The sequence below is a fragment of the Ambystoma mexicanum genome, chromosome 14 (genome assembly GCF_040938575.1).
Source record: "Ambystoma mexicanum isolate Mex_15411 chromosome 14, UKY_AmexF1_1, whole genome shotgun sequence".
Lineage (NCBI taxonomy): Eukaryota > Metazoa > Chordata > Amphibia > Caudata > Ambystomatidae > Ambystoma > Ambystoma mexicanum.
Genome location: NC_090940.1, coordinates 628,642,766 through 628,657,076, shown reverse-complemented (window position 1 = coordinate 628,657,076; position 14,311 = coordinate 628,642,766). Strand labels below are relative to the sequence as shown.

At 44.3% G+C, this 14,311-nt stretch overlaps 1 protein-coding gene across 1 annotated transcript in view; it reads right to left on the bottom strand.

Annotated features, from left to right (window-relative positions):
• Window positions 1–796: 796 nt before the first annotated feature.
• The window catches only part of ARID4A (AT-rich interaction domain 4A), a 275,404-nt gene continuing 261,889 nt past the window's right edge, over window positions 797–14,311 (bottom strand). The window contains exons 21-25 of the mRNA XM_069638092.1: window positions 8,853–9,998; window positions 8,427–8,531; window positions 7,638–7,841; window positions 6,252–6,398; window positions 797–2,478 (exon numbers count right to left, since the gene is read on the bottom strand). Of these exons, the coding sequence (XP_069494193.1) occupies window positions 2,375–2,478; window positions 6,252–6,398; window positions 7,638–7,841; window positions 8,427–8,531; window positions 8,853–9,998 (1,706 nt within the window). The 3' untranslated portion in view covers window positions 797–2,374. The remainder of the gene's footprint in view (window positions 2,479–6,251; window positions 6,399–7,637; window positions 7,842–8,426; window positions 8,532–8,852; window positions 9,999–14,311) is intronic.

Sequence of the window (14,311 nt, the reverse complement as noted above, 5' to 3'; positions counted from 1 at the left end):
CTCTGGGCTGAACACACCCAAAAGACTAGACTGCACATGCAGTTCTGGGAACCGAAATATGTGGGGGCATCCATCTTGTCCCCATCAATGCACTACAAGTCCAATCCCCAATGTTATCCTCTGGGAGTGAGCGAGTCTGGTGCCACAAGCGCCAAGTCTGACTCCAAGTGGGTCTTTGGAGGGATGGGATGGAGAGGCCCTTGAGGGCCATGTAGGTGATTGTGGCCTGGCTCCAGCCTGACATCTTGGAGGGATGGGGACATGAGGGGCAGCAATCATGACAAATAGGCAATTAAAAGAGAAACAAAAAGAGCTAAAGGGGCCACTTTACAATGATAGTAAAACATTCTAATGCTTCTTTCCATAATAATTTAGTCATAATAAGAATGTTACAATGTGAATGGTCAAAGTGCATTATGAAAATTTAGACTAACCAACACATTTTTCTCATAGTTCCACATTCCAAGATGGACAGATGGTAAAATGTCTTTTTCACAACACTTACCACCAAATTAAAGGTTAACATTGATCCACATATATTGATTAGGACAGCTGTAGCAACTCCATTCCCAGCAGTTTTAACAGGCTCACTGGTTCATGATAGCTGTGCACATACCCAGTGCCCCAATGCAAAAAACATTAAAATATACCTAGACGTGCGTCTTATGGTTAACAATAATTCCTACCTACATTACACCAAAACCACAAATAAACACGGTCATAGGATACAATGATTGTAATCATGTTTAGAGTGGGACACTCCACACACAGCGTCAAGAAAAGACAAAAACGGGCATTTCACAAAAAATGTATCTTTAATTTTCTGCAAAAATGGAAGGAATCTGAATCACGAGTTCACAATGCGGCAAAACAAAATTGAATGGAACACACTGATTTTAGTAGTGCTACACATCACTAGTGTATTGCTCGGACGTTCTGCTTTTGTGAACCTTTACATCCTGGTACAGTCCAGAGCATGGGCGCTGTTAATATACAGCATATTAAACACCAAAATGGGGGTAAAAAAACATTACTGTACAAACATGAATAAAAAATTGATAAAAAAATCACTTTTATACACATTGTATATGCAAACGGTCTTAAATACATGGTTTTGGAATAATTATTTACAAATGTATCAGTCCATGGGACAATCCAGACAAAGCAGACATAGTTGCTTTACTGTTGCATCTCCACCAAGGGAGATGTAAATTCATTCGGCAGCTTAGCAGGCAGAAACTGTGACAAAGCATCGGAAGGCACCCTCTCCATCCCCCGCCCCTCCAAGAAAACCAGCTCCTTGAAACAAGTTTGCATACTACGACTGCCAAAGTTTGAAACAAAGTTATACTTGAATGTCTCATCTTCGCTCTGCACTTTTGAAATCTAGGGGCTAGAAAGACCAACTTCATACAGGGAAGGTCACTGGGCGACACCTCCTGCAGGGACTGCGACTGAAGAGATGGTTCATTGGAAGAGTGAGCTAACCTATCATCTTTTTTAAATTTTATTATATTTTAAAAAATACATAAAAATACAACATCCAAATGTCCAATGAATAAATATATTTAACAAGGAAGATAATACCTTATTTTACAAAAAAAAGTTTAGCTTTAGAAATCTTGTTAAATAACTTCATTGTTATATATTTTTATTTTTTGTCTTTGTAACAAAATAAAAACTCTGAAATTACATAGAAAAAGACAAAATATATTTGTGAAGGGATAAGATAGTCCACTGAAAACCGATTCACAATTCCACTGTAAACATGAACAAACATTAAAATATTTGCATAATCGTGTGCTCAAAACTCCTATAAAAAGTGGAAGACTTGTAACAACTGTAGTTTTCAGTCAACTACACTTCCGTTCACAATGTATTTTGTCCCACATACAGCTTTAAAAACTGGGCCCGCTGCTCAACACATACTTTGGCAGTTCTGTACATAGCAAGTGCTTCCTACATCAGGACTACACACCAGGGGCTAGAATACAGGTCAAAGTGCAGCAGTAACTACATTCTGAAGGTTGCTCAGCACGCTTGCGCTCCTTTCTGAGATAATGGACGCGACCCTGCTTAGTTCATGAATCTGATCAAAAATGCCCTTTCAACATCTGACATTTGACAAAAAGGTGTCCTTCAAAATAAAACAGGGAAACGAGTGTGCCAGGCTGCCTACCAGACATCTATTTCAAAGTCAGCTTATGCTTACAGTAAAACAAAACGTTGGTGACAACATTCACTCCAGCCAGAGAAACAAGTGAATATTCTTGGCATCATCAAGCCAATGGAGTTTTTGGAAGTGGGGCACGGGCGAGGGGTCCATTTTTGCATCCATGGCAGCAGGTCGCTTGAAAGGCATTGAGGGCGTTCATCACCTGCATTCAACAGTGACTGTGTTTTGTGGCGGCGACGATGACGAAGGGCTCATTCCAGTTTCCGAGGACGCTGATGACATGGACGCTCCAGGATGGGCCACTGAAAACGAAATATGGCCAACGTTAGATATCAACATTAAACCCATTTACCCGTAAAACAAGAATTCATATTCCACAATGAGAGAGGATGCATTTTAATTGAGAAAAATCACAAACATTAATCGAAGCAGACCAGACCATCCAATTACTGTGTGGATACCGGGCTGCTTAGCCACCCGCCATCTAGCTGCTGGTGACGAGGCCACCCCATGTAGCAGAAACTGACAGAGACTAGACTCATCATGGAAAGAAAGCAATCATTCTTGGCCATTTGATTCGGATGGCCATGAAGGCCTGAGTGGATTGGGTGGACTTTCCTTTAAGTGTGCACCATCTTATAGGAGTCGGTCTCGTATAATGTAGGGTTTTAGGGTTTGAAGGAGACTTTGCTGCCTAAGTTGGTAGTGTCTGCTGACCCCATTTATCCGTTACCAGGGCAGTTCTTGTAGCCTTATGTAGGGAGATGGAGGAGTCAGAAGTTTATCAGCCAGCCCAGCTGGAGGAGACAGCCGTGTTCAGAAGATGGATTGATGGTCAATGGCACAGTTACCTCCATGTTAAAATAGAACATGGGCGGAACCCCTTACACCCCAAAGATCAAATCAAGCTAGAACTCAAGAAATTGGAGAGGCTACCTCAACTATTGGACCTCAACCTGAACACTTATTAGCGAGATTGCGTTGTCATCTGCCCCAAAAAGTTCTATGTGGAAATGCAGGCATTTGAAAGCCCATCCTCCACTTGAGAGAATACAGGTTTTACACTCAAACCCAGCACATCATTTTAACCTAGGATACAGGAGGTTGCCTGCAGGAACTCATTTTGAACCACTACAAACCTCACTGTATATCATTTTGACACACCTGCTAGACAGCGCGACAGCTCCTCTAGAGACCATCCCTTTATCAAAGGTACTGATTGTTCCACCATCAGCTAGACCAAAAGATCCATTTTGAATTAGTTCACCCTTCTAAAGACAACGAAATGAACTGTTTCATGAACACTGAACAGGAAGCCATTCAAACGGCTTGATTGAATACACGCATTGCGGTCTTTGACAAAGCTACATCGGTATGGTCCACGCTGACCCATGCCTGTGGTGACGTGGGGGGCACTCCCAACTACTGCAAGTCTGGATGTGGATACAGAAAGGAAGAAAGGCTGCTATACTTCCCCAGAGGCCTTCAGGGAAAGCGTGGTCTAGATCCTAGAACCACTGCCTGTAAAGACCAAAATATTTGCACATTTCATTCAGCCACAATGGGGACAGAAAAGTAATATCGTTGCAGGCGGATATCTTCGAGTGGGCTAAACAGTTTTAAAGCAACCTCACCCAGATGGCATCAACAAAGCTAGATTCAAAATATTGTCACATTCGAGAAAAGGATTTGCTTATCCAGTCACCAGCCATACCTTCAGTAGTAGCATCGATTGCACCTTCTACATCCGCTCCTGCGGGAGAAGATCACAAACGTCGATAAAAAAAAACAGAACAGTATCCTTTTGCAGCTGCAGGCAAACTGATGCAAAAGTATGTCGCAGCCTGCAATGTGCGCCCAAGGCAGTGGTATTCAAACTTTTTTTTAGTGAGCCCCACCTGGAGTAAAATTATTATTTGAGCCCCCTCAAACCTACTCAAGTTACAGCTGCTTATATGTTCTATTAAAAACAGCCCTATAATCCCTTTAAAGAGCCTCGTGCACCCCTGGACAACCTTCAAGCTAACCAAGGGGTGCCAACCCCATTGTTTGAAGACCATTGGTCTAAGGAATGACAAGACAGGATTTGCCAAAAGATTCCAACTATTATTTGCTCTATGCGAGGCTACTGAAGTGCCGAACAATGTGGAGGAGGTTTGTATATCTCCACAAGACAGACATGTGCAGAATAGCCGGTTTCACACTACAAGCAAACAAGTGGACACATGGTGAAGCGCTTTGTCCGAGCCTACCAGGTTCCTTAAACATTTAGCGGAGACAAAGTGAACCGAGATCCTGAAAACCGATGGGAACTTAATCTTGAGGTGGTTCCACAAGTGTTCCTTTGGTGGGATGTCCACCCTTGAATGGCAGTAATTGACCAAAACAAAGCACAAACTACGGCACCTCACGGCCAGATACAAGCAGCCGCTGAATCCATACGGATTTACGAAACACCCTGCAAAAGCTGCACCTTTGAACAACCAGTCACTTCTTTGCATCCACAAGATTGGTCCTAGAGGCAGATGGGATGCCGGCCCCTGTGCCCCTCCCCAACCCTTGATCCGATAGGGACAAGCTAAAATTACAGTCCTGAAAAAGATAAGCAGCAATCATCGAAATCGGTCGACCACATTTTAATCAAGGATATCCCAGAAACTCACCAGGGATACCCTGTGAACTAGACCATACAACAATATACTATGGATGAAGTTCCTTGTTTTTAATTCTCCACAAATATTTTGTTTGTTTTTTCGAATGATCACAGAGCGAATCAATAACTCTGGGACCACACACTTCGTATGCGTATGAAGGTCAATAAAATCTGAAACAGTTCCTCTTCGAGATGTGGCCTCAAGTTCCCTCTACGTTCTAAATGAATCTGCTGACTCCTAAATGGGCAGCAGCCCCTACACATCCCACGCCCAAGGACAGAACCCCTCATACACTATGAGGAACCTTCTGTGAAAACAGTTCTTTGAAGTCACCCATTAACTGGTACTAAAATAAGAATTAGCCTCCATACTAAAAATGTGGATCCCTACAAGTGTTTGTGTGTTAAAAAAAAATGGCAGTAATTGAGACCAGGAAGTATTTAGTTTCTGTATCACAGATGGTGTGGGTAGACGAGGCAGGGACAAGACCTTCAAACAGAATGCTCCTTTTACATCGCCCCACATCTGTTGCTGCGGATGAACAGGCTTCACAAGATGCGGCTAGCAGGCCCAACTGGCCTAACAGTTTTAGCTATTCAGAATGGCATCCTCCGGAGAGGTTCTGTTGTGGATTGAAAAGACACTACAGTATAAAGCTGTGATCAGGACAAACCCACGCTTCCTTTCTTACAAAGGCGCCCTGAAAGCACCAAATCGAACAAAGCTCACATTTTTCTTTGATTGCACAGGAGACATTTGTACGACCAACAGATTTCTCCAAATCTGGTGGTCGAATTGCCATGGGAATATGCGTTTTAACCTCCATTCTCTTGATTGATTGCTTCTTGTATTGCAGAATGGCATTCTGCTGAGGACTACCTCTCCTAAGGATACCCATGCCGGTTTGTGTAAGAGCAAAGGCAGCTTCAATCGCTGTCCAAAGGTATCTTTCATTGGAAGAGTTTTACAAAGTAGCAACCCGTGCCTCCATTTTGAGACAATGCTCAGTTTGACTGCTCTATGATGAACAAATATTTGTGCATAACTATGCATCGGTTATGATGGGCCAGGTATTTGATGCATTCTAGTCTTCCAAATGTACAGAGACAGAGGTATGCTCCAAGGAGTAACAATAAAAATACTCCACAGTGTAATGAAGACCTAGCTCAGAGCGCCCCCCATACTGCCCCCTCCACCCCCAACAGTTGCCTATCCCCACAGATCTGAATACCCGCACTCATTTTAACTTTTCTGCAGGATAGAGGACAGTAGAACCCAAGGTGAACAGCAATTTACTTTAGAGCATTTGGCTCGTACCAGATGGACTGTCATACAGTTTGTCACGGTTGGATTAAAACATATATGGTTTCTTACAAATATCTTAAATAAAAAGAGCCCTCTTTAGGATGGAAACAAACTACCTTCTCGGTCCTTCTTTTTTAACCGCTTCCTCCGACGGTCTATGGATGCAACTTCAGACTTCAAAGAAAGGTAATATTTACGAATTTCCTGCAGTTTGTCTTGCAAAAAGGTAATCCTTTCAGAACTAGTCATGTTATCCAGATCCTCTGTGATTGGGAACAATAAAAAGAACTAAAGTTATACTGACATTCATGAGTACAAAGCAAAAACGCGAGTGCATTGCATGCTCATCCCTAGTACCAAGTGAGACCAGCTGTCCGGGACGATAATATGGACATACTGTCCGTTGTGTACTAGAAGACGCTTGGTTTGCCATTTACAGCCCTGGGACACTTGGCTTGCTCAATTTGAATACCACTTCACTGCCCCCCTCGAACCCCTCCTCTCCCACAAGTCTGCATTTCCAGTGAAAATGGAGAAAGTACAACAATAGAGGAACAACCATGTCAAGGTGGTGCTGAAACTACCTGGGCTGCCATGTTGTACATATACAGGCATAAGTCTTTGAAAAGGATGCGCCATGGGAAGAAAACAAAAAAAAAAAAAAAAAGAAGAAGAGGCCCATAACCAAAAGGGCTCATTGCTCGAAAAAGAGCACAACTCCCTACCATGCCCCCAAGCTTCTCACATCATAGAAAGAGGTGCCCCTTTTGACGGGTACCCACCAAGAAACCTTTATGTAGTAGGTCTGCCTGGCAAACTATCCCACCACTGGAAAAAGTGATGGAGCTGCAGGAGCGTCCAAAAAACCACAGCTGAGTAGGGGGACTTGGGTTACATTTTGCTACGACACCACAAACATATCCAATATCCACCTGAAAAGAGGTGCCACGTGACCAAAACCCTCACTTCACGCTTGGCCCAAACATACTCCAAAAGCCAACCTACCGAACTGCATAACATTAAGGCATCTGATGTATGATGTCCTTAGTGTTGGCTTTAAAACTATCATCGAGGTATTGAACTTCTGCCTTCCCTTCAAAGATCCCAATTAGCATGGATTTGGCCACACCGACCTGCTAGTGCTCAAGAATATGTCCAACACTCCCAGAAAATGTTGGTACAGCAACCAAATATGCACGGTCAGAAAGGTCCAGAATGCTTGTGAAAGATCCAAATCTAAATCGCACACCTGGAACCCCGTGGGGTGTGATAGGAATTCACAAGAATCAGAGAATCGGAGCATGCAAATGCCGTAGAGAGGGCTTAGAAAATGGCCTCCACAACTCTCTATCGCAGGGCTCACGGACCAAGTCCGGTCTCTACTTCCCCAACTAACACTACCTATTAGATCAGATTTTAGGTACAAGTCACAATTTCTCCAGGTTTTGGGTGCCCTAGATGTTGTTGCGTGTGCTTGCTATATGAGAAGGACCAGGCCTTACCATTCCGGAAACTCCACGTGTATGTTCTAGTGGGCGCGTTCTGGGACTTGTCACGATTCCTATCCTTATCTGCGTCTTTGATGGGCGGCGACGTCAATCTAGCAGGGGACCTGGCCAGCTTCTGGGGCTTCGATATATTGGTGTGTTTGCTTGGAGTACATTTACTGTCCAAAGTTGGGAGGTCTTCGCTGTCACTGCTTTGTCCTATGGGGAGGAAAAGAGTGAAACCTGTTCATCTTAATATTTGCCACGCTGGTTACATCTGTGCGATTTCTCCATTATTGGCGATGTATATGTGTAACCTTCGACATGAGGTCGCAGACAGTACAACAGACACCCCTCACCCCCGTGTCAGTGAAGGCCTCAACCCCCTTACAAGTCTGCTGTACCCATGAGAGCTCCTGTACACAGAACTAGCAGTTTGAGTGAAACACAGGCAGATAGACTCTACCAAGAGACTGTCCCCAGATAGCACACTGCCTCGGGAAGTGTCATGAAGCAAGAAGAAAGAATTGGGAAACGAACGGCCCACCTTCACTACACAAATGAATCAAATTGCAGGTATAAGGGGAAACCGTTGACACTTTGCAGAGAAAGCTTTGATAGGAGAGGCAAGAGGCAAAGAGTCCATGGGGCATGCACGGTACAAGACCCAAGGATTGGAAAAGACTTGATGACCAAAAGCTACCAACAGCTCCTAGGTATGAGTCCAACAGTAAGCAGGTGCCACTGCTGCTAGAGTACGAAAAGAGCCAGGCCATTAGGAGAGTCCCGAGGAGGCCCTCTTACCTGTTCCATTCTTTTCAATTTTTGAGGCATTACAGGATCGTTTTGCGTTGCGCTTCAGTTTTTTTGCAGTGGATCCAGGGTTGCCCTCGCTTGATCTTTTTTGACCTACCAAAGAAACATATGTGCTAATCATTTACAAAGAATAGGCCTGCAAGGGGCACACAAAAGGATAGAAGGCTTTAGAAATCTAGCTCACTCGCTAAAACTGCCACACCACATTACCATCTCGGATCGGGCAACACTCAGCCACCCAGGAGTGCGTCCTCGGGTGAGTTTCAAGCATGCTATGGGCCCGCAGCAGTACTGCAGGCTAGACTGAAACACTATCCAGTGCCCCCCCACCCCTTCACCACCACAAACCAGTACACAAGAATTCTTCCATGCAAAAGCCTGCAGCACAGAAGGAGGTGCTTTGCGTGAACTCACCCTTGTCTTTGATGTCTTTTTCCTGTGTGGTCACGCTACAGTTACTCGATGTGGTACTCGCCTCAAAGCCATTGGCAGATTCACTCTCGCACAGTCCTTCCTGAGATTCCTCTGCCACGCTGTCTACTTCGATGGTTATGTCACTCTCGCTCTTTACACTGCGAGACTCGTCCTGCCCAAGGGAGAGCAAAGCCTCGGAGTAAGCAGTCTGCATTGAAGTGGGCAATGGGGGTGGATCTGAAGTCGGCGTGTTGGGTTCAGACTTTTCACAAATTGAGTCCTCGCAGTTTTTATACTTGTCGTCAAAGTCGTCCAGATCAACTTCATGGCAGACCAGCGTTTCGGGCCCAATGTGCGGCATTGCGTCATCCTCCTCCTCCTCCTCCTCCTCTTTGTACGCAATGCTGCTCATTTCCCTGGGCGGCGTTGCAAACTCCTCATTGACTGCATCTGGCAAGTGCTGATCGGACTCCGCAGTCAAAGATGGCATTTCCTTTCTCTCACTTTCCAGGAAGTCTTCGTCCAGATCTTTACATTCTTCGACACAGATGTAGTTGTCAGGGTTCTCTTCCCCAACAATAATTGGCACCGCCGCTTCGCATTCAATACGCATCTTTTTCTCTGGGGAGAGCTCGTCTAGCGGCCTTCGCTTCAGCACTTTATCTTTTGGGGTCATGTCTGGAGCAGGCACACTTTCTTCCTCAAAAGTGGGGAACAGTTCTTTGCTTTCCAAAAAAGCAGGCCGCGTTTCAGTCTCATTCTCAGACTCGGTCGACTCATCCAAACTGATTATGGAAATGGTGCTGCTCTCTAAAGAATGGTCCTTCGTCCTGGGGTTTTTACACTTTACTTTGGGTGAATGTTCAAGCTCTTTTCGGAGGTCTTCAGCGGGGTCAGATTTATTCTCATAGATCTGGACAATCTGTTCACTTTCTTCTACCTCCTGCTTCAAAGTTTCCAGAACTTTGATAGGGGTCCTATCACTCTCTCTGATAGAGAGCGACATTTCATGGGGGGGCTCTTCAAGTTCAACTCTTTTGACACCCTCCTCCAGCGATTTAGTAGCTGCATTGGTAAATTCATCTTTCACCGACATCTTTTCAGAAGCTTCATCTGAGTCACTGTCAGATATAGATATGCTCAGGTCTGCAAAAGAATGCATATGGTTTAACACCTTGTAGTATTTTATACTTTCAATGGACTAGCAACCAACCCCATGAAGATTAATTGAGCACAGGAAGCTAGTGCCCAGAAAATACACCCTTCAAATCAAGCAGTTATGAAGTAGAAAACGAAACACGAGTGGCAAAAAGATGGCCAATAACTCACTGGCTAACAGCAAGGCATAAATGATTAGTTAACAAAAATGGATCATCAGAGTTTGCCAATTCAAATTGTCTTGATTAGCAAACAAACCCATTTGATTAGCAATGTTGTAGATTTTTTTGTTATGCCACTAGAGGTTATTGTAGCCAAGGCAATAAATGAGCATCAATAGAGAATGTGTACCAGTGAATTGTGACATTAGTGAGACGAGTACGGCCTCGCAAATTCTTTACAATTCGGGCAAAAACATGCAAGTCCAGTGACTTGGTTTACCTACTCGACCCAAGATAAATGCACTCGACCCATGGCCAGAGATGACAACACATTTAAATATGTTTTCTGTAAAATGGTGCAGGTCACCACAAAACACACTTTGTTTGGCACACTGCTGCCACCAGAGGCCAGCCATGCACAACTTTTATTTGACATGTACCGCAAAGTAAATGTTAATATCCCCTGCAAATGGCACTCACCCTTCATAAAATATTCGACTATGCGAGTAGACTTTTTTAATTTGAGAAAAAACATAGAAATGTAAGTTTTATATTTTGGGAGGCACCCCCCCCCCCCAAGCCCCTCCTTCCCTATATTATAAAACCTCCCCAACCCCTTCCGCCCACTCCTTATAAACCCTTACCCCTGCCCAAAATTGCAAAAAAATGAGTTCATTTTGAAACCTTTTTTTAATAAAAAACATTTTTTAAAACCTGCGTCGGCAAATCAATGTGATACCAGTATTTCAGAGGATCTCAAGATGTACAGACTGGCTGAAATTATTGAACAGTACTTGGTGTAAAGACCTAGTTAGCGTTGTGTATTCATTAGGTAAGAGCAAAGAAAGTAAGCGACTAAGCAGAGTAGATGGGGTAGCAGGCAGAGAACTGGGCAAAGTAGGTGGAATGTCAGTTTGCTGCCATCTCACCTTCAGGGTAGCTGATCTAAAGCTACATGGTGATAAGATAGGTCAAGGAGTATGGGACTAGCTTATGGGTTCAGCACCAGTTGCACAGATTAATGCAACTTGCAGGTCACAGAACCAGGTTTGCCATCAAAAGCACTTGATCATTTCTTCATGTACATTTTGTTTATAGTGTTCACGTGCAATGTGATGCTTCTGCAAAAAAATGAAATATAGTCAACAGTATGAGATCTAGACACACCTAAGCTTTACGGTAAAATATACAGGCAATGCAGTGTTTATAGCCGCAATACTGTAATAATGCAACATGCATTATTCATAGAATTGCTATTGGTTTTGTCCATGTTAGCAATTATGGTGATTTATTAGTCACATTTTCTTTCAATCAAATGAAATGTTATTTCCTTTGTTGTTTTTAACCTTATTCTTATTCCTTTTAAATGTTACGGTATGATTTGTTATATTTGATTTTTTTTATGGTGTAAGGGTCAAATTTTGATCAAAGACACTTAAATAAAAAATATGTAACAACCTAGATTTTTAGGAATGGAATTGCATGGCTGTCTTAAGAAAATAAAGTTAACACATACTGGTCTTTGCCAGACAGGATATAATTAGCTTAATAAAAGTATTATCCCGATTCCTTCTAGTTCTCAATTATTTGAAAACGGAAAAAAAAAAATGTGCCTAGCACTCACAGGGGCCTGGCACTTAAGAGTGAAGGAGAGGATTACTACTGTACTCTCCCTCTCTGCACTAGCCCCTTTGAATTTGCAATGAAAAGAGAAAAGAGAGGGACCCAGGGGCAAGAGAGGAATGCAGGGTGAGCTGTGCATTCATTGAACAGGGTAACAAATAGCTAGATTTGCTACATAAGTGCCAATTTAATTAGCAAACCTATAGAATTGCATGTGACACTGCTTATTTTATGCCTTGTAACAGCTTGGCCCTACTCTCTGCAGTGCTTCTCTGCTCCACCTGCCTCAAAACTGACCATCTTGTGACCCCCTCCCCTTAACATACCGCCTCTAGATAAAGAGAACATCTATAAGGTGTTTCCAAATGGTTTCCCAGCAGCAGCCACGATATGAGGGCACCCTTCAGAACCACACCATATTAGACTTGCAATGGCACTTGCCATCAGACAGCCCAGTGACGTTCAGCCATCACCTACATAGCGAGAGACCAGGGAAGTACACATCCGCTCACCTATCTGGAGCACACTCCTTCGGACAGTGATGCCCAAAGACTAAACTGGGTGCTTGATATGGGTAGAATGAGCATGGGGGTAGTGTGGCCAGCTGGCGCTTTTGGGTTGCTGTCAGAGTGCCCATGGAGTGTGCCATTGTGTGAATCCATTGCACATGCTAGCTTGTGCTGGGCACTGGCATAACAGGGGCCCCCCACAGCCCCTGCGGGGGGCACCGCTAGCACATGTCCTTTGAGGGGGCCCCACTTGAAGGGGAAAATGAAAAAAATATATTTTCTCACATTTTTTAGAATTCACTCTGCATACATAAACAAATAGTTTATCTAACAGAATTTTTGTGTGGAAGGCAGTGTCTACAAAAAAACTCTGAAGTCCCAGGGCTTCCCCCACCCCATGACATGGAAGACCCGAGGCTGGAGGCCTCCATATCATGGGGTAGGAGAGAGCCCTATGCCTTCAAAAAGAAATAGTTTATTTTTGAAGTCACTCTGCCTGCATAAAGAAATTATTTCCGTTATGGTTCAGTCCTTAAAGGAAATAATTTCTTTATGAAGTAATAGGGCTCCACTACACCCCATGACGCATGCGAGTGTAGTTTGAACGGGTGTTAACTTAAATGTGTAGGTGGCTGCCTGTGTGAGTGTATGGGGAAAGGGTGCACACAAATGTATGTGTGGCTGGGTGTGTGTGTACATTGAAAGGATGCACACTTAGGGTGGCTGCCTGAGTGTGCCTGCATGGTGAAGGGGTGCACACTTAAATGTATGGGTGGCTGGGTGTGCGCGTGTGTGTATATGGTGAATGGTGTGTGCCTGTGTTCAGGGGCGCAATAAAACCTACGTTTCGAGGGGGCTCATCCTTTAAATGTTGGGAGAGGCGCTAACTTCACAAGCGGTGTGGGGGGGCATTTCAGGGAGGGGGTGGGGGGGGGGTGAGTGCTGAAGCCCAGGCAACTCAATGGTGTTACACCACTACTTGTGTTTAATGCCTCGATTACTTATTGGTAATCATCATTACCCCTAGCTCTATTCTTCCCCATCTCTGTACTTGTATGAGGCAGTACTTGTGTATAAGGCACTCTGCCTCATACACAAGTACTGGAAGGAGGTGCATGGAGGTAATGCCCGACTCAGCTACCTGTAATCTTCATTACTCCTAGTCCCACTCTTCATCCCAGTACTTACCTATGAGGCAAGGAGCTCCATACATAAGCTCTGGGACAAGGAAGAGGGACGTGAAGGTAATTCTGGGCCAAGGAGTTGGGTAGGGTGTGAGATGGAGAGGGGATGTGTGGGGGGCGGGATTGAACGATAAATCATAATGGTTGTCCCATGTCCAGGCTAAGCAGGCATGATATGTGGTTTTAGTGGCTAGAGTCATTTTGGTGCAGTCAGTCTAGTCATTGCTCAGTTTAGTATTTTACTGCGTATTTCTGATAAAGCAGTCCTGCCAAGTGTAATGACCTGGCTAGACTGGCATTTTGGTACTGCCAGCTAGCTGTTTCTTACTGCGGCATTGTGTATTTTTCTGGCCATCTGTGATAAAATTATATGATAGTCATTTATAACACGCCTGTATACAAGTGTTTCTAGGCGCGACAAGACAAGGGAGGGAAGACAGAAGGCAGACAAGACAAACAATCTTACTAAGCCTTGTGTCATTCAGATTGTGCAAGTGCGAGAACTGAGAGGGGGAGTGCAAGGAAGAGGGGAGGGGAAAACAGGGCAGTAATGCTCTGAGTAACAGCGCAGATCTGGGTAGAGCAAGGAGAACAGACTGTAGGGTTACAGTTACAGCCCCCAAGTGTGTGGTAGGCTCTGAGGCAGTGCAAGGGTGACTGATCAAGAGAGAGCCTGGTCCCCAGTGAGAATCTGAAGGCAGCCAAGCAACCAGTCGGCACAGCAGACGGGTACGTCAGCAGGGGAGAGAGAGAGAGAGAGACGTTTTGAGCTGCTTCCGGAACTTCAGGTGGACCGCTCAAGTTTGAGAGGGGCAAGGAGCAGT